We start from the raw sequence: 27,944 nt of genomic DNA on the forward strand, positions 1-27,944 counted from the left end.
TTTTTATTTTTTAAAAATAATTTTTGATATCAGCACATCAAAATAATTTAAAAACATCAAAAATATTAATTTAAAATAAAAAAAATTAATTTTTTTTTAAAATAATTTTAAAACAAAAAACAAATAAAGAGGTCAACTAAGTGGGAAGGAAGATGAGGAACAATTGGAAATTCATTTGAAGAGCATTTGAATCCAATAATAGTTTTACAACTAAGAAATAACTAATTTTATTGTAAAATGTCAAATAAAGAGAGAATTTGAATCCAATAATAGATATCGTTAAGAAAACAACAAAATTGAAAAAAATAGTTTGTTAATGAATTAATTAGTTCCATGAAGACAAAATCTCCATTCATGTCTTAAAAAACTAATTAAAAAATATTTTTAAAAAATAACCAAACAATATTAAATGAATAAACTTAAAATATATATCAATAAAAAAATTTGTGAAAATTAATTAATGAATAAACTAATAAAAACATAATCATGAGTGGGTCATAAAAATAATTAAGTTTCGTAACTTTGTTTATCGAAAATTATTTTTTATTTAATTATATAATAATTAAAATAGGCATACAATAATTAAGAAAAATATATGAAAAAAATCAATTTTTTTTAAAAAAATTATGAAGGGCTATATAAAAAAATGCTATAATTTAATTAAAAAATAAAGTAGAAATCAAATAATTTAATAATTTATTTCTTCAATGGTGCAGCTATAGTGAAATATTCACGTTTTCTAGTAATATTTAAATTTTAATAAAAAAACATATTAAAATCCATCATTCTTAATTGAAAAAAACAATTTTAAAGTGGTTTTTATATTAAAATATATTAAAATAATTTAAAAAAATAAATTTATTTTTAAAATTAACATATCAAAATGAATAAAAATATATAAAAAAAATTTAATTTTTAATAAAAAAATTTAATCATTTTAGAAATACAGTTTAGACCACATTACCGGTGATATAAATTCATTCTCATCTTAACTGAATGATTTTTTATGGAAAAAAAAACAAAATCACCGTTTTATTTTCAGTAAATAGTAATCTTGAATCCGAATAAACAGTGTTTTTAAAAGCGTATTAGTTTTTAATTAAACCTATAATCACTTAAAAATAGAAACCACGTGTCAAATATGAATCGCTGTTTGCTGACAGAAGTAGAAAATTTGAGAGAGATTTGATGCACAGGAAAAGGAACCCATAGAAAAAGGAATAAAGGCAGCGGTGTTTACGTCAATACAAAGTGCAATGTCGTGTCAGTACACCAGCTCAGAAGAAAAACCAGGGGTGGTAGCGGTTTCAAGACAATCTAGGGGGCGGGAATTGGCATATACGGCGACTATCGTAACCATTTTTCCTGCCCCATGTAGCCTCTGGTTCTTTCCATTTTCTTTTTTTATATATACCATCTTCTCTTTCCTCGCAACTCCATTTCAAAGTTTTTGCACTTTCTCCCTTCTTCTTGTTCTCTCTTTTCAAAAACGCCCACCACCAGTTTCCCATCCATCTCATGATATGAAACCTGAGTTCCTGCTGTTCATCTTGGTGGGTTTGGTATCTCTTCTTTGAATCTAGTGTACTTCTTTTTATACCAAAAAGAGGCAGCAATCTTATATATATATATATATATATATATATATATATATATATATATCTTAATAGTGATATACAAAAAACAAGGAGCAGATTACACGTACAAAATATTTTATCGGTATTTTGTTAATGACAATCGAAGCTACGGGGGAGCCAAGGAGAGAACCAACTGCACATGTAAACAGGCTTGGATTTGCCAAGAGGCATGCTAAGAAGAAGAGATCCAAGAAGACTAGAAAGTGTGCACCGACAATGGCACTGCAGGATCTGTATGTGTCGTGTAAAGAAGTGTTTAAAGGTCCTGGAACTGTTCCTTTGCATCAAGATGTCAAGAGACTCTGCCACTTGCTTGGTATGTTCTTGAATTTGATGGTCATGATCTAACTTCCTTTTCTTAGTTGATTTCTTCTTCTTTTTTCCTTATTTTGCAGGACTGTACCACTCTCTAACCAATTAAGATTTGAGTGGTATTTTATCTATTTGATATAATTTGGACCTGTAACTAATCCCGTGTTAAGATGGTAGATCGGATTCGTATCTTTTTAGATAATCTATATTTTGCATCCTATAATTTTTGCTTGATTGCTTTAATTTTGTTCCCCGTCAACAGATTTTCTTAGCTGATGCTATGATCATAATGTCTTGCTCTTGTATTCCTTTAATTTTCCAATTAAGAATTGCCCCAAATAAAGTAGAGCTATAACTTGTAGATTTCTGCAAATGTACTAATTAAATATTTTGTGTTTTGTGGGCCAATGGTTGGTGGGTTTAGAGAAATGTCCAGTGAGTGTAGATTCACTAGAACATAGGTGCTGTTCTAAGGTACCCGGACGGAACCTCGATAACATCCAAGATGTGATCAAATCAAAGAAGAGATTGGCCTTTGTTGTTTAGTGCAAGAGGCCCAACAAAAGAAAATCTTGTTTTATCTGGTTGCTATTTTCTTCATTCTGTTGTTTGATCAAGTTCTTATTGCATGAATTGGTCGTCAGCTTGTGCTTGAAGGACCTCGTTGAAGCACTTGTGAGTGCAGGCTAAACAAGGCCTGCTTTTCCAATAAGATTTTTCTAGTTTTGGGAGAACTTATTCATTTCCTCAGTGCAGTTACTTTCTCCCTACACTCATGTGAAGCTCACTTGCTCCATAAATTAACGTGGCTATAGATGAAGTGCATCACTAGTGTTGTTGAATTATTTGCTGTAGTTTTAGCGTTCTAGGGCATGTTTCCCAGGAATGCTTGCCTTTTTTGGTGATTAAAAAGTCCCGTTTTCTCTGTAACTGGTGTTAAACAGAAGTGAGGAACCTCATTCTTTGTGAAATTTACATGCCAAGTATGGAACGATATCTGTTTGAATAGTAGCATTCTTCCTGTCAAGTTTCAACATGATCAATCTACTGATACAAAATCTGAAATAAAAAATAAAATATAGCAATTGCAATCCTGGTTTAGGAAAATGAAAGTAGTATTTTCTGGCGGCTCCAAGAAACCATACGAATAGTGATTAAAGAAGCAGACTTTGGCACGAATTTATCATATATCATCCTTTTTCGGTCTTGTACGTGTATTTATATATGTCCCTGATTTTATACATTTTTTTTTTCCATTTTGAAGTTAAAAAGGAAGACTACTTCCTTATGATCTGATTAGCTGGCTTGTTCTGCATGCCAGGCTCAATATATTGCAAACAGTGACTTACTGGCAAGGCCAAGACAAATTTTAATCGGCAGGATATATATATATATATATATATATATATGCATTATTTCCTTAAAAAATGCATTTTTTTAGTATAGCAGCATGGATTAGCATTCGTAAATATTGTGCTTATTGTAACTAGATGACTAATATGTTTCAAAGCTATAAACTAATGCAACATGGATATATATATTTTGTCCTGCTAGGGCGAATGTGTTCCATTGAGAGGCCTTTTTATATTAAGCATTTAATCCTGGGTGAATATAAATAGCATCCTAGTGTTATTATGCAAAATAGAATTTTCAAACCTCATTAAAGTAACAGAGTAATTGTACTGAATGTCATTTCCTTGCCTTTTCTCGTGCTGCAGATAACATGAAGCTTGAAGACTTCGGGCTAAGTTGCAAGCTGGAATTCTTCAATCCTAAAGCTGCAGTTAGAGGGACTCCAAGAGTCACTTACACAATTGTTTACGAGTGCGATAAGTTCTCGGTGAGACTAGCCACTTCTTGTTCATTGTCATTTTCCAGGTTCTTTGCAGTGGAACTCGCACATTGAACCGTTTGTGTTCCTTATAGAGAGTATGACATAGCAGGCCAGCCTGTTAGTATGTTAATTGCATGGCTACATGATTTTTTTGGCAGGATTTCTTCAAAAATCTATTCTATGATTTGTATTGCACATGATGTTGAAACTGACACGTTTAATCATTCGAGTTCTTCGAGAGAATTTTGATTAGTTGACCATACATTATTTTGTACTTGGCATGACCATATGGATTGTTCAGGTAGAGTCGGAAACTCTTACATTCGTTATTTCTAGATTTGAAAGTAGCAAATTCAACAAGCTAGTTTCTTCAATAGCGTACTGTCTGGCTAACATGTAAAATGTAAGAATCACAGCATGTTTTGCTCCTGGGGGCTTGTTTTTCAAAGCTTGAAACATTTTCAGGATGTAAAATTTATGTTTAATTTGTTGAATAGTCTTCTTGTTAATGTTTGGTTCTGCAGATGTGTGTTTTCTTCCTTCCAGCAACTGCTGTCATCCCTCTCCATAACCATCCAGGAATGACGGTTTTTAGCAAACTTCTCATGGGAACAATGCACGTAAAATCATATGATTGGGTTGATCCTCCGGCTACAGATGAGCCTGACTCACCAGCCCAAGGTGAGCATCTCTTTCTCTCTTCCATGCTATTATAATTTAATGAACCAGCAGAACAGCCCCCTTAACCTAAACGCAATGGTTTTCCAGTGCGATTGGCAAAACTGGAAGCAGACAGTGTGTTTACAGCTCCTTGCCACACTTCGGTATTGTATCCAACAACAGGAGGGAATATCCATCAATTCACCGCCATTACACCTTGTGCAGTACTCGATGTGCTCGGACCTCCCTATTCTAACGAGGATGGTCGAGATTGCTCATACTACAAAGATTTTCCATACACTGCCTTCCCAAGTAAGTGACCTCTCATGATTGACTACATATGATGAACCCATCAAAGTGAAGGGAATTAAGTAGTTTGTCCCATGTTCACGTTCTCACATGGACACCATGATAGACGCACAGAAGCATAGCCGACATGTCTAAAACATTAAATTTGCATTTGAATTCCTCGTAACATACCTGTCAACTAATTAATGCAGATGGAGAGATGGGGTTGGAAGAAGAGGGTGACTATTACTCGTGGTTGGAGGAGATCACGATGCCTGAGAATTTACAAATGTTTGTGATTAAGTATTTAGGTCCGCAGGTTGATGATAGTAGTAGCTAGCTGTCCCGTGGAAAAATGGAAAACGATACGGTGTGGTGTTTTCTCCTGGACTGACTTCTCTCTCGCATTACTCTGAAGAAACAGAAACAGATACAAAAGAAAGAAAGAAAAAGTACCCAAGTCATAACTATTTTTTTCTTCTGTTTGTATCTGTTGAACAACAATGGCGTGTCTGCAAGCTGAACTTTTCAGTGATTCTTCTCCATCGTGGAGAATATACACGCACAATTACATCTTGAATAGGCTGTGTGCATGCGCGTGTGTTCTTCCTATATTAATATACAAGATTGTATATATAAGGTAGCTTCACTTTATGGTTATCTTCTTAGTTGATTACTCGCGTTGTTTTACAATTGAAATAAATTTCTGGCAATGATTTAAATTTCGGAGAAAAGTTCTTTTTGTTAAATAAATTATTCTTTTTTACTTATTTATTTAGTTCTTTCCTAAAACATGTCTTTTTATTAGGAAATTGATCGTTTAAAAAAAGTGGAAGAGGTTAAAATAATATTTATAAAAGTTTTAATGATTTAAAATAATAATGTAAAAATATATCTTCCCATTCTAAATTTTACCTTTTTATTAATGAGTTTCATTTTCCTTTAATGTAAACTCGCTTTGATTTTACCCAAATAGACTTGCTAGGAGTTGAAAAGCATGTTTTAACAATCTAAGATGTGCAAAGCATTATAATGAAAAATAATAAAAAAAATATTTTTATTAAATATTCAAGGTCATATTTTTTAAAAAAATACATAATTATTATTAACATGATTGCTAATGTTTCCAGAATGATGTTTTTAATATTTTTATTTATAGTTAGTTTTATTCAAAATATAAATTAAAAAAAACTAAAGGATAATATAAAAAGGGTTGGGTATATGGGTTTACAATAAATGTGATTATTTTTGGTTCGGTTAGGTTTTTATAATAAAAAATAACTAAATTTTTCTTTTTTAAAAAATCAAAACTGGTTCAAACCGACCGGTTTTGATTTGGTTTTTAGAATAAAATCAGTTTAAATCGGTTTGGCTTGGTTTTTTCTAGTTTTTTTGTTTGAGTTCGGTTCAGTTTGATATTTTTGGTTTCAGACTTATAAAACCAAAACCAAATCGGTTAGTTTTTTTATAATTTTAATCGATTTTTTTTACAATTTAATTTTTACAATTATTTTTTTTTAATTTTTTTAATTAAATTAGTTTTCAGTTTTTTTGCCCACTTTTAATTTATAAGGGTAGGTAAGCGCATCTTAGTCGATACAGAGAAACTCAGACACGTGTAAAAAACTAGTCTTTAAACGTTTGATTTTTTGTTTTTTAAAAATAAGTAGATAAGAGGTAAATGAAATGTCATTTGTCCTATTAAAAGATAAAACAAAAGACGCGTCGTTGATTGATTAAGATTGGAGTCGCTGGAAGAAATTGTTAGAAAGTGGGGGCCTCAGTTTTTAGAAGCCATCAAACATATTGACAACTTCATTAAAATCGTTCACATCATAACACGCTTTAAAAAGACAGAAATTCAAAATTAAATCAAATAAAAAAAATTTTAAGATCCGTTTTTATTTTTTAAATATGAAATTAAAAAAGCCGATATCACGTCTCTTTGGCAAGATGCATCTATTAATAACAAGACTAGTCTTTTGGTAGCTGGAATTTGATTACCTTTTTTTTTTTCCAGTAATTTTTTAATTATCTTTAAAAATAAAGGATTAAATAGTAAAAATAAAATAAAATTTAGAATTTCAGTGTAAAACCCAAAACTACATAAATTATTTTTAAGATGAGCGTATCAAAACGATCCAAAACACATATAAAAAATTAAATTTTAGCACAAAAAATTGAATTTTTCGAGAATTCTCTAGATGAAAATAAACTTTTTTGCACGGAAAAGAAAGACATGTTTGTTTATTTGGCCTTTTAATTTGGTTATTCTTTTTATTTATACACCTTGAATTTAAACTCTATTTAATTAAATTGGTCACCATTAAATTTTAAAAAAGTATGGACCACTTTGAATTGGCAAGAATGTGAAAAGAAAATAAAATCTCAACATATAAAATATCAAGAAATATAACATGCAATGATGAAATATATCTATTTAATCTAACCTCTATTTCTTTATTAATGCATTCCTTAATTGTTTTAATAAAAACTTGTTTTTTAATTATATACACTACTTCGTAAATAAAATACTTATAATGATGTTAAAAACAAGTTTTGATAAAAAAATATTAAAAAAATATCTTGATATTAGTAAGTGATTAACAGAAAAGAACAAATTAATAAAATAAAAATAACAAAAAAATATCTTATTTTCATTGAACATTAATGAGAAATTTTGTATTTTGTTTTTGCATATCATGTATATAATAATTTTAAAAAAATGTTAATATTATTTAAAAAAAATGATAAAATTAAATAAAAATTCAAATATTATTTTAATTATTTTGTTTTTAGAGCATGTGAATGAGAAGCTAATAAAAATAAGATTAAAGGACTATATAAAAGTCTGACCCAATAGAAGAAAGTTAGGTGTGCATTGGCTTGGCTCTCCCCCCATTTTTGTTTAATAGGGCGTACCAAACATTATCCACCTTATTTGTTTAATAGGGTGTACCAAACATTATTCACCTTATTTTTTATATTTTTTAAAAAATAAACACACAAGGTATTATTTAAGCATGGTTTATTTTTGTATTTTAAAAATATTTTTTTAAAAAATTAATATTTTTTATTTTTTTCTTTACTTCAAATTAATATTTTTTGGTATTTTTAAATCATTTTGATGCGCTGATATCAAAAATAAATTTTTAAAAATAAAAAATATATTATTTTGATACATTTCCGAGTGAAAAACACTTTGAAAAATAACCGCAACCACACTGTCAAACAAATATAGCAAATGATTTAGCATATGCCGGTAAACATTTTGGCGATTGAAGGCGCTTAAAAAACCGTGGTTTGAGTTTTTTTATATTGAATAAAAATTCTAAGCATTTTAATAAATTCATTTTCAATTACATAAATAATTTTCAATTAAAAAATATATATAATTAAATCAAATAAAACAATTCAGCACCAATTTATTTATTTTAGCAAGATAAAAATTTAAAAACACTATAATTAAACTCTTCTGGAAGGCTCTTGACACCAAAATTGGCTTTTTATTTATTTTCAAAACATCAGCAACTTTCTCTCTTCTCTCTTCAAATTTACTAGAAGCTCAAACATAAAAAAATGAAATTTAGTACCTAATAATTAAAGTCTAAAATCAAAGAGATCAAAGATGCATAAATTAAGACCTTTGGGATGAGAATGATTTTTTTTGTTTGCTCAACAATGAAAAAAGCCCTCTTATTTTTATTTGTTTCTTATTTTGGTACTTATTTTTTTTTTAATACTATAATTTTAAATCTTACTCAATCAAATAGATCTATAATTCAATTTTGAAATTTAATCAAAACCTTGAATTCTCAAGAATATACAACAAGAAAAAAATATTAACCCATAAAATATAACAAAAATTATATGAAATGATGAAATTAAAAAAAAAAAGAATTCAATTATTCAGATAAAAAATAAAAAAAAATATGAGTGAGTGAACAATATCCAACTGTGAACGTACATATTATTATTATTATTATTATTATTATATCAATATCAATATATAAATCTCACATGATTTCTCTCGTTCTCTGTTATGAAACTTGGGCTTCAGTTGCTAGCTTTGCCAATGGTTTATAAATTTTCCAGCACGCAAAAAGCCCAAAAGAATTCACACTCACACACACACTTTGAAGGCTTTCCTCTATCTGACCAAGAGGTAGCCAATCTATATACAGCCTTCCTTCTTATTTATTTCTTTTCCTGAGAATATACAAGATAAAGAAAGAAATCTCTCCTCTTTAACAGCTCATTGCTTGGCACCCCAAAGCCCAGTTCCAGTTCTCCATTGACTTCTGATGAGCTAACTGTTCGTAAATATATGCCCTTCAGATTCACAGTTTAAGGATTGAAGTAGTGGCCCATCAGTTCAGTGCCCCATTCGTGGCACACTACAACTTGCTAGATGCCCTCTTGTTCCTCGGTTGACATGCTCGTGAACAGAGGTGACTCTGTTTTTTTCCGATCACCCAGCACAGGTGCTCTGTCAACCCTCTAGCTTCATTGCCATATCTTAACGTGGCAAAGCGGTTAGCTGTGGATGGCCATAAAAAACAGGGGCGGCACATGCCACTCCGCCTGCTAAGCAGGATACATGCCTAAACTCTGACCTTTAACCTCATGGTGTCCGCCTCTCCTCTTCATAGAGTTCTTCAATGGTTTGACAATCCTGTTTTCTTCCCTTTGTGTGGGCAGGAGGGCTTTTTTCTTTCTCAGAAAATGACACGGGTTTTATTTTATTTTTATTCTTAAACCCAAATTGTAGACATGGAAAATGAAAGCAATCGACAGGCTTTGCATCTTCTGCAGTAATATCTAAAACCTCTCCCAACCCCGTAGACAGAGTACGATGAAGTGGTCACAACCCCATTGATTCCATCACCTCTCCTACAATACAATATTGAAGAAGTTGTTCTCCATAAGTTTACAAGCTTAATTATAGTCTGAAATATTCATTAAAATGTCATGTAATTAATTATTCAGGTGTTTATACCAGAAGAAAAGGTTGTCATACGCGAATAGAGGGCGCCTTCTTCCTGTTTATAAGCTTTGTCGAGGTTGAGCTTTGCAAAAGAGGTGAGGTCTCAACATCGAGCCTAAATTCTTATCAATTCATTGCTGATATCAGAAGGTTCCGATTACAATGCCGTAAAAACAATGTTATTTTGATATATTTTCGAATAAAAAATACTTTAAAAAAGCGATTGTTACCGTATCTTCAAACACCATCTTCTCATTGTTGGCATTTCATGATCCTTCTCTTGTAAGGTAGGTTACTTCCAAATTTGTTTTAAGATAAGTCATCGAAGGTCCCATGAGGAAAAGAAACATGTTGATGGAATGGAAGGAGAGAGTAACGTATTACCCAATGAAAGCATACTCGTAACAACCGATCTACAAGGAGGACAGAACCTCCTCCACCAAAAATCAGAATTTCTCTAGATGTCAAAAGCACCCTGTCTTGTCCTTCATTATGATTCCTATCACATACATGGCCGAATTAACTTGATTCTATCCTTACAGATCCAAAACCCAGTAGCTGTATCCTTTAAGCATGAGCAGTATGCAAACCTTATCCGCCATAGATTCTTCCGTGTCTTGAGTTATCAAAGCACCGCCTTATCTCATCTTCAAATATTCTTGAATTTTCAATTATGAAGAGTAGGACCTCTTGACTTTTACAGGGAAATAATTCCACCTATGAAAGTGACTGGAAAAAGCGAAAGGACATGATTTGTGGCCTCACCAGGAACACCCACCTTTTCTTACCATTGCCGTGATAGGGCTCTCGGTTTCTGGGGGCCACTTTCACAACTGGGTCTTCTTTCTTGTTGAGTTGCCTGTGGCTCTGTATTCCACTTTCTTGCATTTGCACCGACATGTTCTTGCAACTCTACTGTGATTTACCGTAACAATTCAAACAAGCATCGTGGAAGTCCTTCGCAATAGTGTTTTTTTAAGTTAGGCAGCTGTAATTTTTTGGAAGTTTCTTTTAGAGATATATTAAAATATTTTTTTATTTTTTTAAATTATTTTTCCCGTTAACGTATCAAAACAATTAAAAAAATAAAAATAATTAATTTAAAATAAAATTTAATTTAATTTTTTTTAAAAAAAATTTAAAATATAAAATTAAATGTGCTTCATTAGCTATCTTCGAGTCATTATTTTCATATCATTTGGTCCTTCCATTAACTGGCATAAAAGACCATCACTAACAACAATCGACTGTGAATCATATTAGTTAGTGCTTTGTAATAAGAAGTAGGGCAAGATAGGATTGGAAATATTGATTTAAAAAAAAAAAAAACGTTTCTTAGCGAATAAACGATATGATCTGACACGTCATTGGTACAAAATAGACGGTAAGGAGATGGGTTAAGAAAAAAACAAGAGTAAGGAGACCAATTTAAGTACAGATTAAGAATAGAGGGACCAAATGTACAGTTAATATAAGGAATTGAGTTTTGATGTGAGTCAGCCGTACAGTCATTGTTTTGTCGTATCAATTAAACATCCTTTTCTTTTTATCGCACTAAAACGGGGGACTTCCAATAAATAAATTAAAAAAAAAAAGTTGATTTTTCATTAAAAATTGGTTGTGCTTGATGGAATCGTGTCATTGATGAGATATGAGACTGGAGAGGTTAATTTTTTTTTTAAAAAAAAAAAAATTATTTAAGTGATAATAGTGTTTTCTAATGGACCCCGGTTCATTAATTTAAATATATTTAATAACTTTAATTAATTTAATAATATAATTATAAATTAATATATGAATAAAAAAGATATTTTCTAAATATTTATAAAAAATCTTAATAATTTTACTTCATAATAAATAAAAAAACTAAATAAAAATATAATAATTTTATAAAAAAACATGAACCTCAATTATTATCAGTACCAAGTGCTAAAAATAAATTGAAAAAGAAAATACTTCTTAAAAATAAAAATAAAATCCAACTTTAATCAATAAATTAAACTCGCAGTCTGTTTATAAAATTAAGATAATTATGTAAAAAACAAAACAAGTAAATTAATGAAAATTAACTCTTAACCAAACTAAATAACAAAAAAAGAAAAGAGAAACCGAAAAATAAAAGTCAATTAAAGAACCAATGAAAAAAAATATTATTCTAGGCTTTAATTCTAGTTTTTAAGATTGAGTTTTCTCAACATATGGGGAATAGCCAGGGCCGGCTTCATCTGTCTTATATCACAATGGAGATCAGTTCCCATACATGTTCTGAGATTTTATGTTTGTTTCCTAGGAAAAAGAGTTAACTTTTAGGGCAAGTTCATTCTGCAAGTGCCGCTCCCACGCCATGTTTTGATAATTTCATGGTGTGATGCTTGCTTGAGGTAGTAACCAAGAGTTCAAAATTCCTTCCGGCATCTTCAGTGAAGGAAGAACTCCAGAAAAAGCTTACACTGTTGACAGCTAACAGTCTTCTACAGTGGACTGCATCGGATTATAAGAACAAGGTAAGTAAACATCATACCATCACAAGCAACAGAGACTTGCAATTCTGGAAAGATAAGCTGTCCATGAGAAGAAATCCAACAGTAAAACCAAGATAACGAGCTAGATTTGATTCAAGGATGATAAGAATACAAGTTCTAGTTTCTTTTCTCAATCATATCATGTCTGAAAATTAATTAACAAGAACACCATGCATACCTACAGCAGGACATTAATATATACAGAAAGAAGAGTAAATTGAATATCTGGTTGGAGTGAGCTGCAAACAAAATCTAGTGCTGTGATAGTAATCGACAAAGATCATAAAATTCAAATGAAATGAAAGGGTTATCACTGTTAGATGCAGAAAAAAAGGATCCAGATATATAAAAACATGAAATGGGTCCACAATACAGAGTGACAGGGCCGTGGAAATCCAAAGCTTACCTACCCCAGAGAGTGAAAGCTTACATTACTGTCTGTGTCGTCTTCCTTCTTCTTCTTCTTCTTCTTCCTCACCTAACTTTTATAATTACAAGAATTAATTAATAGAGAAACCACTTATGTAATTATATCTTAAAGATTGTGTTTAGTGTGTTTTTATATGTTTAATTATATTTTATATATTCTTAAGAAATTATTGTATGTCTAATCTATCTTCCATTCAGATTTTTGCCATCAAAATTGAAGGAAATATATCACGTGACTTAGATTAGAGAAACATTAATTTTTCAGAAATAGATTAGATTTAATTAAATATACGAGGACACACACTATCGATTCCTTTTCCAAGAATCATTTATAAAAAAATCCTTAAAATGCATGGAGAATTTACACATCTCGAAATAAATTATTATTCATTGCAACAGTATAATTATTATTTTGTTTTTCTAAAAAAATGAGATTGATAGGATATAATTCAGTCTTTTTACCTTGTAAATACAATGTAATATTGCCCTAGAAAACAAGATTTTTTGAAAGGTTGCCTGAGGGGTAATTTAGTCTTTTATGTTTCAAAGGTATACTATTCTTAAAAGGAAAAAAGATATTAAACTCACATCAAAGAGCTTTTTTATCTTTTTATAATATTAGCTTATTTGTAATATGAAAGTTGACAGAAGTGATTTAATTTTTTAATTAATATAAATATTATTTAAAAAATAAGTTGCTGATTCATGTAAGTACATGTCAGGACCCTTCAAATGACGCTTACATCGTCATCCCACCTCCAAATGTCACTTTCTAAGGTGGTGCTAGAAGGGCTTTTCCATCATTTTTTTTATTGATTTCAGTCGTGTCTATGATGGCGTTCTGGTTGAGCTTTATTAGATTTTTATTTTTTTTATTTTTTTTGTTTAAATATAAATGTTTCATTTAATTTATTTTTTATTTTTTTTGTTTAAATATAAATGTTTCATTTAATTTATTTTTTATTTTTTATTGTTACTTGTTTTGTTTTTTTATTTTTAATTATTTTTTCTTTAATTTCTCTCTCGTCATTTAGTTTTTATATTAAATTTAGTCTTTATTTTTTTAATTATTGTTTATTTTTTTATTCATCAGAATTTAATTTTAAATTATTTTTATATCAAATTTAATCTTTATTTTTTTAATTGTTATTTATTTTGTTTTGAGTTTTTTATTTTATTTTTTTCCAATCTCATCCCTTCATATTTTAATGATTTGGAATTTTATTTCGTTATTGTTTAGGGTTTGTCTTCTATGAAATTAATATTATGTTCATAATTATAGTCATGAGTTTTGAAAGTTAATACAAGTTGATTTTAGGTTTTTTAGATTTTTTTTAAAATTAATTTTTTTTAATTTTATCCTTTAACATTTAATTTATTAAGAATTGATCTTTATGTCTTTTTTTTTTCTGATCTTCTTTTCATAAGGTTATTTTAATCTTATACCCATAGTTACGGGGTTAGCAGGTTAACTTGTGATGACTCAAATCTTTTTTTCTACTATTTTTCTAATTAAATTTTTTTTCAGTTATGCCCTTTAATATTAAGTTATTTAATAATTAAACTTCATAATTTTATTTTATTTATTTTTGATGAAGTTACCTTGATATCACAACTATATCATATATTTGACATGCTAATTTGAATAGGATTAAGTTGAGTTTTTTTTTTATGCTGTTATTTTTTTGTTAATTTATTTATTAGTGTTGTATTTTTTTAATTTTATTATTTAAATTAATCAAATATAAATGAGACAAAAACATGTTTTTTTTAAAAAAAATTATTACATTACCTTAATATCTTTTTTATATTAAAATGTTTTTTGTCGGCCCACGACGCAGTACGTCACCTCTTCTATTATCAGGGACAGAATTAAGGGTGGCTGACAGAGCCCTGCTATAATAAATGTTTTTTTTATCACTTCACTTTTAATAAATTAGATTTTTTATTTTAAAAATAAAAAAATTAAATTTTAACTTCCCTTGAAACTTTTTCTCTAGTTCCGCTCCTGTCTATTACGCCAGAAAGTGTATGTTTGGAAAAATAAAATCACAGCTGAATTGTTGCATGGAAGGACTGAAGGTTTCTCTTCTGCTTCTGCAACAAGAATCTTTTTCTTTCTCTTTTTTCATGGCCATCCATCTCTTTAGACTTCCAAAAGAAGCACATGAAATAAATAACTGCAAAATAATAAACTTAAAGAAAGATTGTTAGTGTTCTTTTATTGATCTTGAGAGTAAAAGGATAAAAAGAAGAAGAAGAAGAAGACAAGAGTTGTGGTATTAATTACCAGGTCACTTGTGCATGAATGATGTTGTGGTTCTTACAAGTTTTCTAGAACCCGTGTCGCTAAATTGTCTTTGCATCTAGAGAGAAAAAGCGTGTCAGTAGGATTTAGAGGACCCTCATTGACATGTCTATGAGTGCGTGGTGGTTGAGCTTTTTGAGTTGAAGTGGGTGGTCTCTAGAGACTGTGATGTAACATTTGAGGCTTCTTAAATTTCTCTCTTTTAAGGATTGAAAGTAGGTTGTGTAGTTAGGTTTTCAATGGTGTCATCAAGTGTGAAATGCAAGTAAATGTTCCTAGTCTGAACGCCATTGAGCCATTTTTGAAGATTAAATCTTGTCCTGATTTTGGAGATTTCTTTGGAGTTTGTTGAGGGTATGTCTTCAATTTGAAGTCATAATCCTCCAGTAGTCAGTTTTAATTGACCTTTTTTGCTACAGGGCTTAAGAAAAACTCGTGGGTTTGGATTTGTTTCATCTTAAATTTTATTCTTGATGATTTTTAGAGGGATAGAATAAGCACAAGTTTGCAGATCAATTTAGAAGCTTCTTCACTTCCAGTTTGAGCTCAGAAGGGATCAAACTGGTTTGCATATCCACTCTGTGAGGTAAGCTTTTCCATTGAAATTTGAGCATGCATTGTTATATGCTTCATTGCTGTGATAATAAGCGAAGTCTTCTAACTTTTGTTGTTGTTGTTGTTGTTGTTTTCTGAAAAAAGAGTAACTATCTATAAATTGTTTGCAGTGAAAGGCTAATTGGAGTTGTTCTATTTCCATAATCTGCTATAAATAGTGGTTTGCATTTGTTCTATTTTGGTCTTGCATCAATAGTTGGAGATCTAAGCTTTTTTAGTACATAGCATCAACTCATTACCAACCTGCTGTTTTTTATTGCAATCTTGCAGCTGATGCTCATTTCCTATTACTTGAGAGCTCTGCAGATCTTCTATGCTTTACCCGTGTGCTGATTCTTTGTACACAACAAATGGCGAAGGCATTTCGATATTCCGCAATTCTACTTTGCGTTGTCCTTGTGCTTTTAATTAGTGGTTCAGAGCAATTACAATCCTCCCAGGGTGAAACCCTTTTGAGAATTCAGCGGCTTTTGAACTATCCATCTTCTCTAAGCAGTTGGAATAGCTCCATTGACTTCTGCAACAGCGAGCCAAATGCATTTGTAACTGTAGCATGCTATGAGAAAAGCATAACGCAGCTGCATATTGTTGGCAACAAGGGAACTCCTCTTTTGCCTGGAAACTTTTCAATTGATTCATTTGTCACAACAGTTGTCGGTCTGCCGAGTTTGAAAGTCTTGACATTGGTTTCTCTAGGTTTATGGGGTCCCTTGCCTGGTAAAATTGCGCGTTTGTCTTCATTGGAAATACTTAACATGAGCTCAAATTTCCTATATGATGCTATCCCTCAAGAGCTTTCATCATTATCTGGCCTCCAATCACTGGGACTTGATGATAACATGTTTGCTGGTGAGGTGCCAAATTGGATCGGTTCACTTCAAGTTTTGTCTGTCTTGAGTCTCAGGAAGAATATGCTCAATGGTTCATTGCCAGATTCATTGAGTACTTTGGAAAATCTTAGAGTTCTAGCACTTGCACACAACTACTTCAAAGGAGAAGTTCCTGACCTTAGCAGTTTGACAAACCTTCAAGTGCTTGACTTGGAAGATAATGCTTTCGGACCCCAGTTTCCTCAGCTTGGAAACAAGTTGGTTTCTCTTGTGTTGAGCAGGAACAAGTTCAGGGATGGCCTCCCGGCTGAAGTGACCTCCTATTATCAACTTCAAAGGCTAGATCTCTCAAATAATACATTTGTGGGACCATTTCCACAATCATTATTGTCATTGCCTTCAGTAACTTACTTGAACATTGCAGATAACAAGTTTACGGGAATGCTTTTCGAAAACCAGTCTTGCAGTGCTGACCTTGAGTTTGTGGATTTGTCCTCGAATCTTATGACCGGACACATACCGAATTGTCTTCTGCAAGACTCCAAGAAAAAGGCCTTGTATGCTGGGAACTGTCTCGCAACTGGTGATCAAGACCAACATGCTATTTCCATTTGTCGTAATGAAGCATTAGCTGTTGGGATTTTGCCTCAGCAAAAGAAAAGGAAACCTTCTAAAGCAATTATTGCAATCAGTGTAATAGGAGGGATTGTTGGAGGAATTGCCCTTGTTGGTTTGATTTTCTTGGCCGTGAGAAAGTTGAAATCCGGGAAGACAATCCAGAAATCAACAATTAGATTAATTGCAGAGAATGCATCAACAGGGTACCCTACAAAGTTGCTCTCGGATGCAAGTAAGTTTTTGTCTCTGCTTGTGTTTTTTGCTGTGTCTACTGTATGTGGCCATACATTTTCATGGTTTTGTGCATCGTGCATGCATAGTAGCTGAATCTAAGAGTTCTGCAGTAATAGGGAATTGTAAAGTCTAACTGAAATGGAACGATGACTGCTCAGCAAGTCTGCATTTAGGATATCCCTATTCTATCCCCAAATAAGCACAATCAAGTGAATCCCTTGTCAAATTTATGAAATTCAGGTGATGAGAATCTTCTTATTATCATAAAAAGAATGCCTTAATCCTCACCTCAATTGTTTGATGATTTTTGTTTATTGGTCAAAATTGATTCGCTTAAGAGAGGGCTTTACTTACAGTTTGATGAAAGATTTTCAGACAGCCCATCCAGAAGTGTTCACTTGAAAAATACAAGTTGGTCAGGCTCTAGCATGCTATAAAGTATAGAAAGATTACACATAATATTACTACCAAGAAGAGCAGAAAACCTTACAGTTCTTTTTTAATTTTTTCTTTTTGGCAAAAAATGTAGGGTATATTTCTCAAACAATGAAGCTAGGAGCACTTGGCCTTCCAGCATATCGTACCTTCTCACTAGAAGAGCTAGAGGAGGCCACAAACAATTTCGACACATCTGCTTTCATGGGTGAAGGTTCTCAAGGGCAGGTAATGCAAAGCTGTCGTAACAAATACTTTGCATTTCATTCAGATTGAATTATTCTGTGATACTCTCATAACTTCCTTCAAAAATGAGCTTTCTCAAATGCTCTCAGAATTCGAGTTAGCAAAGTATTTTCAAGTGCATGCCAATGGAAATTTCCTTGATCAACTCAGCACACAATTCACAAATGGTTGCGGAAAATGAATCCCTTGATTGTTTGGGAAGATAGTCTGCTTTTTCTATAACAAGTTGTTTTTTCTCTTGCTCTTATGCTTAGTTTCATAGTAGGAACTTTTCATTAAATTGCACGGTAGAAAATCCCCTCCCTAGTATCAGTGCTGTTAACCATGAATTCGATCTCCTGATATTCCAGACTATTTGTTTATGCTTTCAGATATACAGGGGCCGGCTTAAGGATGGTTCCTTTGTTGTCATCAGATGCTTGAAAATGAAACGAAGTCATGGTACCCATAGCTTTATGCACCATATAGAGCTCATTTCAAAACTCAGACATCGACATTTGGTCAGTGCTCTTGGACATGCCTTTGAGTACTACTTGGATGATTCAAGTGTCAGCAGAATATTTCTAGTTTTCGAATATGTACCAAATGGAACGCTAAGAAGCTGGATCTCTGGTAATCCATAAATTTCTCATTTACTTTCTAGGATGGAGACTTCCAATATGAGTTAACTGTTTGCTCAAAATCTTAGTCTGATAAACCCAAAAATGTCACAGCATAGTGCCAACAGGGTGTTATTTTGTGTCCTCCATCTTGAATTTTTGTTAGGTTTATACTATTGTCTCTGTTGGATTTCACGACAACATTTTTTTTTTCTGCAGGAGGACATGCCAGGCAAAAAATTCATTGGACACACCGTATAGCTGCTGCAATAGGTGTAGCAAAGGGCATCCAATTTTTGCATACAGGAATTGTGCCTGGTGTATATTCAAATAATCTGAAAATAACAGATGTTTTATTGGATCAGAATCTTGTTGCAAAAATTAGCAGTTATAACCTGCCCTTATTAGCAGAAAACAGGGGAATGGTATTTTCTTTTCCCCTTCCTGAAGGCTGTATACTCTTTTCCATTGAGCAATACTTGGGAGCTGGTACATAACAAATTCATTGTTTCAGGTTGGCCATGGAGCATCTTCTGGTGCATCCAAAGATCTTAGCCTTAGTGCAAGGTTAGTTCTCACTGCCGGTATATTTTGTGTTAGTTCGGTGCAAACTGTTAAAATAGTTTGAGCATAGTATTTGCTCGCATACTATGGTAGTTCAACAGAGATAAAACACATAGGCACTATCATGGATTAATGCATCTATAATTTCGTTAGTCTGTTGAACTGGAATGTATCAGAAAGCTAAACACTTCAGAGTTATCAGTCTCATGAGAACTTTTTCGTTGAATGTTGATCTTGAACAGGATAAAGCAAGACGAGAAGGTTGATGTTTATGACTTCGGATTAATATTGCTCGAAATCCTTTTGGGGAGATCATTGACATCTGGGAATGATGTAGATGTTCTACAAGATCAGGTGACTGATATATTTCTGTGGTTTTTATATTTAGTCTGCAGAGAAACCTTGTCCAACGCCTTTTTTCCTCATCATTAAAAGCGTCAATGAACTCTTCCTAGTTCCAGATTCCTGACAATGAGATCCAAAGCATCTGTTCCTGTCTTTTTCTATTGGTAGATTTTCTTTCAGTTCAATATTTCTGCTTGAAAATTATGCAGCTGCAAGCAAGCATTACAAGTGATGATGCTGCTCGAAGGAGCATGGTTGATCCAGCAGTGAGAAGAGTATGTTCATATCAATCACTAAAAACAATGATGGAGATCTGCGTCAGGTGCCTGCTCAAGAACCCTGCAGACAGACCTTCAATCGAGGATATTCTGTGGAACTTGCAGTTCGCTGCTCAAGTTCAGGATCCCTGGCGGGGAGACTCCCAGAGCAGTGAAGGGTCTCCAGTCGCAGCTACCCACCAACCGCAATTACATATTACCATTCATTAGCAGTAACATTTAGGTTCTTACAATTTCTCCCATAATGAGATCTTTTAGTTACTATTTCACTTCATGGTATGGCCTCGTCCTTCGATACGCGAATGTGGTAATGAAATTTTGGTCTGTATATGATGCATCTTCAAAGGCTAGCTCTTTTCCTCCCCATCTGTTTCTGCAGTTGAAACAACAGAACCTTGTTAGTCATTAGTTTTTTATTTATTTTTGTCGCGCAATAATTTGAATCCTCACATCCCTTGCCATCCAAGTTACATGATCACAACAACTAACATTGTAATGCAGAAAACGATCTGTAAGAGAATTGATACCCGGCAAACGATACACCCCGGCTGTTTCAGCAGGCATCATTGAAGGGTTTTTCTCCCCTCTATCAAAGTTTTATTGACAGTCACTTTAGATTGCTGCTTCCCTCCCCCGGGGAAGAAGCCCTTCATTCAATCAAAAAGAAAATTTACATTTTCCCTTGTGTAATACATACATGATCATGGCCAATTGCCACCCTCTTTTTCCAGCACAGTAGTGGAAAATGTCCCAGCACCAGCTGCGCATATATCTAGGTCAAAAGAAGTGGCATCAACTAGAAAGGAATGTTCCGACTTCCCCATCTCCGAAGGCATCGAGACTCTTCGGACCACCCTCAAGCCATGGCAACTCGTGATTCAAGTCGTGAACAAATGAATAGAATAATTACTATAATATCACTATGAAAATATGCGTCTTAGCGTTCCTGAAAAAGATTCAAACTAGTTATCATGTTAGTTTCGCTGTTTACTCCAACAAAACCTCCTCGGTCATAAGGGGTGGTGACACTTGGGGTCCGCAACTTAAACCATCCAAGACGGTTCAACGTGCATCCACCACTCTACTGGGAAATAAATTAACAGAGCCCAGGTCACGTGGTAAAACTATTGTAGTCATGCCCTTAGTTACTATGAATTATAATAGTAATTTGATGGTAAAAAATCACACAAACGAGGGTATTTTAATCTTTTTATAATTTTTGTATAATAAAATTACTTGATTATTCTTACAAAATTAAAAAAAAAAAATTAACTGTGGTCCCGGGACGTGCCCTTGGAATAAAAAATTTATTAGGCTTGACTTTACAAGCATATTAGTGGACGCGGCGAATGAACCACTCCACTGTTTTCTTTTTTGTTCTTTAAAAACGTTGGCATCACTGAGCGGGTAAAAAAAACTGCGTAGAGAAGCATGGTGATTACATTTTGTTTCATAACATGATCAAAACACGTTAATTCTAAGAGAATTAGATCATCTATAAAAATCTTTTCTGATAAACAAATTCTTTGATTTGGCTTACAAACAAAAGCTGGAACCAATGACTGGGAAGACGGGTTGTACTGCATTCCCCTGGTTTTCAGTTGAATGCAGGGATTGATTTCTCATCAGCCAGGTTTTCAGTTGATTGCAGAGATTGATTTCTCATCAGCCATTGACTGTGAAATGCAAAAAGCCCACAAGCACAAACATTTTGGTGGATTCTAAATGTAAGTGCACCAGCATCAAACCAACAGATATCCTTGCAAATATTCGAGCATCAAATAGAACTCGATAAATATGCAAGGCATCCATCTGACAAACTTGCAAGCAAACTCCCAAAAGATCAAGTTCGTAACGGCCATTCATAACATTTGAATTTTGTATCCAAAATTACAAAGGAGAGCTTCCTTAAAACCATCTCTAGGAGCGAGGTTCAACTCAAAAAGCAAATATTTGACACAACTACAAACAGCACTTCCTATGAACATTATACAAAGATAGGTAAAGGACCCTTGCACGATAGATAATCAAAGAAGATTCTGAAAACAAAAAAAAAAAACATTCAGAAAATCAACTTCCAGTCAAGTTGTCTAACATACACAAATAAATCATCCAAAGAGAATCCTCTAAGAACAATGCACATCATCAATGCATATTACAGAGTACAGCACTACCTAGAAGTTCAGAGAAAAGCACTTCAGGTCCACCACACCGCTCTTATTGCTTTCTGATATGAACCTCAGTCAGCAGTCCAGCTCTGCTCCACAATTTCACGAACTCTGCGATTGTATTCCCGCTTATTCTCACTGAACATGCGAGCAGCTTCAGAGTTTGCTGGGGAATTTGGGTTTGGATCACAGAGCAGGGACTGGCAAAAAAACAGAAGAATCTTTTGTTAGTATTTACAAAATCACTTGAGAAACTTTTAAAAACAATCTGAAGAAACAATAATATCAATGACAATTTGCATACAATCACAACAGATACCATATCAACAAATGTGGGAAAGCCCATACAAGAAATCAAATTACATCGAACAGATAAAATTACAAATGAAGGCCATTGATTATCTTTTGTCCTGATGAAATAGATTCGCAAATTGCAATCAACATTTTTTTTTCTCCATTAACTGGTGCTCATCAGTTCCGAATCAGCAACCTCTTGATTGCAGACGCGAGATACTTATCATTGCACTGAACAATTCCATTCAGTAATCCATAGTGAGCAGAGAAATTAAAAAATAGAGGCTTATTATACATGTAAAAACATGAGGTTATTTAAGGACTTGAACAAATGCTTATATTTTACTGTCAATTCAAAACAAGTTTGCCACCCTAGAACTGAAAATCAGTGACCATCCTCCTCAAACAGTGTCATAAAGGGATGATCAAGGTTCGTACAATGAATCAAACAAGCCAATCTTCTTTTGAAAATAAAATAATCAAATGATTATCATTTCAGGATGCTAACAACTTTTGTAAAAGAACACAAAAAATTGGCAAGGCTTCTCAAGAGCAAAAAGAAAGGTTTGGAGTGAGATTATTTGAATTAATCAACTGAAAAATATATATGCTTAAGTTTATGAACCTGTGCATGGTAAAGAACAATCCAAAGAACAGCAAATAATAAGATGTGAAAGGACATCAATTTAAAACTATTACGAAAGCTATATTTTTGAAGCCTTCAATATTTTTTGACCAAAACTATTATGAAACCATGTCAGAGCACCAACACACCCCTTCTAGCATGGTAAATCCTAAAAACTTCATTTTCCAAGCCCAAGTACTCAAATCCATCACCGCTGACAGAACTAGTATTGTGCTGTTTAGTTGTCATTTGGAAATACTTTTAAAAATTGTTATAGCCAACAATTCATGTCATCAGTCTACTTGGACTCTGTATCGAATATGTGATAGCCCAGACCATGGCCAATTCCAAGTTAGAACCATGCAAATTGTAGGTGTATTATAGTGCAATCAGCTTGCATATAAGCCAGGAAGCCAGGTGATGTAAGTATTTACTGGTCAAAGTTTTCCACTATTAATGTGAGCTTCTTAATTACATTCAAAGCGAACAGATCTGGGAATATATGTCTGCACTATGAGACAACCATGAAAGTTGACTCCTTCATGATTCATAACAAACTTTCAGCACATATCAATGAAACAAAAAGGAAACTTTGAACAACATGAAGGGAATCTATGATAGCAAAGTATCGGCCATTATCTGCTGATTGTTCCATTTATGAAAATTCTTGGAGGGATAACCTCAACACCCCGTCCTTTGATGTTTTTTTTTAAGTAGCTGCGATTAAGATTTATGGATTGTAATTCAACCCCTGAGACTCGCTATCTAGAAATTGTCTAAAATTTCTCAACAGATAGCAGCTCAAATGTTGCCTATGGGTTCTCAATTGCAAAAGTTGACCGCATGAATAGAGATAGTTAAACACATCGTGCAAAGCAACTAAAGAGCATAAATAACAATTCTTTATTACCAATATAAAAAAGAAACAAGCTGTATAGAGTCAAACCTGGATGGAAGTTAGTATAGCAGCAACATCATATATGGGACTCCACTGATTTTGTAAAATGTCTAAGCATATACTTCCATCTGCATAAACTGGTGATACCAATAGAAACAGAGTCAAACAATTGCCAATCCTCCAAAATAAGAAGACAATCTTTACAAAGAAAAATCGCATGGTAGTTGATCCCAAAAAAATAAAAGAAAAATACTTGTAAGAAAGAAACTATACAAGGAACCAGTTCACTGATTTCCTGAATGCAAGTAAATATACAAGAAAGAAATCAACATACTATTTGGATGAAACATTCGAGAGACAAAGCGAACTGTTGGAGGTTTATTTGGATAATCCTCTGTGAATTGAAGAGTCAACTTAAACGTCCCTGAAGAAGATAGAGAAAAAGTTAAGACACCATAAAAAAATGCCATAATGAAATCGGTATTCACCTCAAATAAGCTTTAGACACAACACCACAAGCTTTTAACCAACACTTAAATTGCAAATATTAAGCACCCAAGTTCACACATGTATCCAAGGGCCAACAATGCCCACGTCCAAGAAGCCATTAATTGCAATAAACACATCACCCTTTAATGAAAAAAAGAAAAGAACAGATTCCAATCACAACCTATTCACATCTGCTTAATCATACAAAAACATAAAAAAATCCATATTGACACACACGTCTAAAACTCATGAATCAAGTGGGATGAGTAGTAGCTTTCAGACTGACTTCCCCTAATTTCCAATCGCCCAACTATACAGCCAAGAATGTTTACTTAATTTCCAAAAGCTATCAGTTTCCGGTAATCCAGATCAAGATTTTTTGAGATTAGGAGTAGTAGTCATGATCTTAAGGGTGATTGTACCTTTTCAGTGTATACCATTTAAATTATGATTGACACTCTTAAAATTGCAGGAATTAAAGCTACAAAGTTAAGAAAATTCAATTAATTAACAATCAACCACAATCCATCATTCAATAACACAAAAAACAAAAAATAAAGTTATAAAGAGTGATAAGAAAACTGAAGAAGCAGGAATCAGAATTACCCACCTCCATCCCAAGGAGTATCATCAGGTCTACAAAAAAACAAAAAAACAAAAAAACAAAAAACAAAAATTAGAAATCAAACAAGGGAAAAGAAGAAAGAAAGAAAGAAAGAAAAGAAAAAAAGGGTACCCAAAAATAACAGCGTTCCAGAGCATGATGTTGTTGTCTTGAGGGGCTCCACTGATACCAGCAGGTGGATCCTGCTGAAGCCTCTTGAAATCCCTCATCAACCTCTTCCTTGCTGGGGTTGACATCTTTCTCTTTCTGTTTCTTGTTCTTGCTTCTTGTTTTCCTTTCTAGATAGAGAAAAACAGACAGACAGAGAGAGGGATCTGATGATGAAGATGATTTGAGGAAATATATCAAAGATCCATGAGAGCGAGGAGGAGGAGGAGGAGGAGGAGGGTTTGCCTTTTCTTTTCTTCTCTTTTCTTTTTTGTGGGGCTGGCGTTCTGAGCTCTTTACTTGCGTGCCTCGCGAAACAAGGTCTTAAAGCTCGTCCAAGATTTCTGTGTCGTCATTCTTCACACATAACTTTAAGGTTGTTTTTCACTTACGTCCTTGAGCTTTTTATTATTATTGTATTTTACCTTTTAATTTTCCTAAATTACACTTCTTTTCAAAATTGATAAACTAAAGCTAGCATTGCCTGTCTATCAAATTTAAGGTTTTACAATGAAATAAAAGAAAATATGAGCACTTTGAAATGTAATTTTAAAAATAATTATGGTCAAATTATTAAAATCCATTATGACAATAGAATAATAATAAGATTGATAATAAATCTTAGAAATAATAAGTAAATAATAAAAAATTATTCGCAATCAATAACGATAACAAAAAAATAAAAATAAAATTATAAAAATAACAGGTGAATTATGAAGCTCTATGTATAATTGATGAGATCATTAAATTTTAACTATTTTTGAAATAGTGAACACCCATGATTATAAAGAAAATAATTACAAAATATAAAGTGAATATCCTATATTTTCATTAAATATCTCTTCTTTTTTCTTATGTTATAACATACTTTTAATTATATTTTCAATTTTTATGGAACTTGTAATTATTCAAAATTTCTAATTAAAATGCAGAAGAATAAAAACAAAGAAACCGGTTCATATCCTTGCAAATAAAATGCAAATTGATTTTTATCTTAACGTGGATGATGGATATTGTATGATTAATTTCTTGATATTTATATTCTATTTATTATTTATCGAGTAAAGAATTTAGATATTTATAAATTATTCATTATATTTTTTGAATATTCATTATCTACTATTATTTATTAATAAATAAATAATAAAATAGTTAATATATATATATATATTAAATGATAAATATTATTTATATAGGTGTATTTTATGTTAATATTAAGATTTGCATATAAATATATATTTTAGATTAAATTCAGACAGATTTCGAGCTAGATTTAATAATTTTGTATTTTATATATCACACATCAAGGTTAAAAAATATTCACGGTTTGAAATCAAATCAATATTTATTTTATTATATTAAATTGATTTATGTGATTATTATAATACATGGAGAATCTTCTCCTGTAAATAATGGGAGAGGCATCTTTTGCATGGTTCCAAAAAATAAATAAATATCAAGAGCAAGTGGATGGATAAAAACATAATTATATGTGAGCCATAAGGATCTGTAGTTCTATTTTGCAGCAGTAGAAAAGATTCGAATAGTCTTTATGAGAGCCTCTACAATACTGTACACGTGTAAGACAGAAATACTGTACAGGTCTACACTATTTATTTTTCTTCATGACATGCGCAAAACATTAATTAATCGAGGTCTCACTATTTTCATATCCTTGTAGACCCAACACAAAAGCAGTGTATTTTGATAGGGCTACAATTTTATTTATTTTTTTAACTTAAGTTTCTTTTCTCTTAGATTTTATTTTTTAAAATTAAATTTATTTTTAATTGGACTTGATGATTTGCTTTGACTAGATTCATATGGGGTAGTGTAGTGTCAAGGAAGAAATCATACACTTGTTTGATATTTAATTTTATAAGATAAAATTTTATTTTATTGATTTAGAACAACAAAAGCTTTAAAGACTGAATATAAAACTGAAATAGGTATTGAGAGATTGAATTGAATGAAAGGATAAAAAGTGGCTAGCACGTGTGTTCGTGTGGAAAGGGTAGTTGCACTTGGGCGGCATGGGCAACAACTACCGAACTTTGAACATGACCTTCTTTTGCGTCATTCTATTCGTTAGGGCAGCCCCTCTAAACCTTAACCCAAGAATTTAAACCTACAAATGTAATGAAATAATTTTAAATCAAGGAATAAGGAATGTAGATCAAAATTAATTTAAAATACGAGAATTTTCTATTTATATAGCGAGAAATCACGAATAAATAATAATAATAAAAAAAAACAAAAAGCAAAAATACCAGCAAACAATTGAAGATTTAACTAGATTAGCACCTAAATAACAAGAGGGGTATTTTGTAAATATGATGAAAACAATCCCTTTCCCTCTCTCTTGTGGCTAATGGTTTTAAGGAAAATAAGGGGGGTTTTCTTTATTTTCTCTTATCTTTTCTAGTTTCTTTCAAATTAATGAGGCTTGGAGTAGTTTAGGAAAAGTTTAGCAAGGGATTAATCAACTAATAAGTGAGTTCTAGAAAGAGAGGAAAAAAAAGATGGAAGTTGTGGTTAGAGTGAGAAAGAGTGATTTTGAAAGAGAAAGGAGTGATTCTTAGAGTTGTGGATGAAAATATTCATTTCTTATATGCAAGTTAGGGTTTATTTTGAAATAGTATAAGAAGTGAAAATTTGTGTATTGATGGATTGATTTTAGTTTAAATGATGTAGTTAAGGATGAAAATGAAAGAAAATTTAAAATAGAATATGAGTTTCTTTGAATTCTCAAGTGCAGGCCATAGGTTAGAGAATTGCGAGGTTGGAAATTTAGTTAACTTGTGTTGATATTATTGCTTTAATTGTGTTAGTAAGAAAAAGATTGGTTTGGGTTATGGTATTATACAAATTATTAAGAACTGTGTTATTGTGGCTAAATTAGAATGATGAAAACTTGCTAAAGTAAGTTAAATTAGTGTTAATGTTTTTGATAGTAT

General features: G+C 32.2%; 3 protein-coding genes and 1 long non-coding RNA gene across 5 annotated transcripts; 2 read left to right on the forward strand and 2 right to left on the reverse strand.

Moving 5' to 3' along the window:
• The first annotated feature begins 1,284 nt into the window (after positions 1-1,284).
• LOC133669298 (plant cysteine oxidase 2-like) lies at positions 1,285-5,465 on the forward strand. Its single transcript, XM_062089384.1, has 5 exons — positions 1,285-1,953; positions 3,668-3,789; positions 4,308-4,464; positions 4,552-4,755; positions 4,944-5,465. Exons 1-5 carry the CDS (start codon positions 1,731-1,733, stop codon positions 5,069-5,071), a joined length of 834 nt encoding a protein of 277 aa, XP_061945368.1. The 5' UTR covers positions 1,285-1,730; the 3' UTR covers positions 5,072-5,465.
• A 6,362-nt stretch (positions 5,466-11,827) lies between these two features.
• LOC133669072 (uncharacterized) lies at positions 11,828-12,744 on the reverse strand. Its single transcript, XR_009833837.1, has 2 exons — positions 12,647-12,744; positions 11,828-12,199 (listed from the first exon to the last, which is right to left on the reverse strand). It is a non-coding gene; the product is annotated as an uncharacterized LOC133669072 (long non-coding RNA).
• A 1,830-nt stretch (positions 12,745-14,574) lies between these two features.
• LOC133670003 (probable inactive leucine-rich repeat receptor-like protein kinase At3g03770) lies at positions 14,575-20,190 on the forward strand. 2 transcript variants are annotated; one of them, XM_062090383.1, is made up of 8 exons: positions 14,575-15,563; positions 15,863-17,272; positions 17,804-17,937; positions 18,327-18,567; positions 18,774-18,979; positions 19,069-19,121; positions 19,361-19,472; positions 19,673-20,190. In XM_062090383.1, the coding sequence occupies exons 2-8, from the start codon at positions 15,943-15,945 to the stop codon at positions 19,949-19,951; spliced, it is 2,355 nt and encodes a 784-aa protein (XP_061946367.1). In that variant the 5' UTR covers positions 14,575-15,563; positions 15,863-15,942; the 3' UTR covers positions 19,952-20,190. The 2 variants fall into 2 exon arrangements, with proteins under 2 accessions (XP_061946367.1, XP_061946368.1); XM_062090384.1 differs by having other exon boundaries at positions 15,899-17,272.
• Positions 20,191-21,584: 1,394 nt separating this feature from the next.
• Positions 21,585-25,306, reverse strand: LOC133669934 (ubiquitin-conjugating enzyme E2 2-like). Its single transcript, XM_062090268.1, has 5 exons — positions 24,952-25,306; positions 24,826-24,851; positions 24,061-24,150; positions 23,775-23,863; positions 21,585-22,109 (listed from the first exon to the last, which is right to left on the reverse strand). Exons 1-5 carry the CDS (start codon positions 25,074-25,076, stop codon positions 21,981-21,983), a joined length of 459 nt encoding a protein of 152 aa, XP_061946252.1. The 5' UTR covers positions 25,077-25,306; the 3' UTR covers positions 21,585-21,980.
• Positions 25,307-27,944: the final 2,638 nt, after the last annotated feature.

This window comes from Populus nigra, chromosome 12 (genome assembly GCF_951802175.1).
Source record: "Populus nigra chromosome 12, ddPopNigr1.1, whole genome shotgun sequence".
Classification (NCBI taxonomy): domain Eukaryota; kingdom Viridiplantae; phylum Streptophyta; class Magnoliopsida; order Malpighiales; family Salicaceae; genus Populus; species Populus nigra.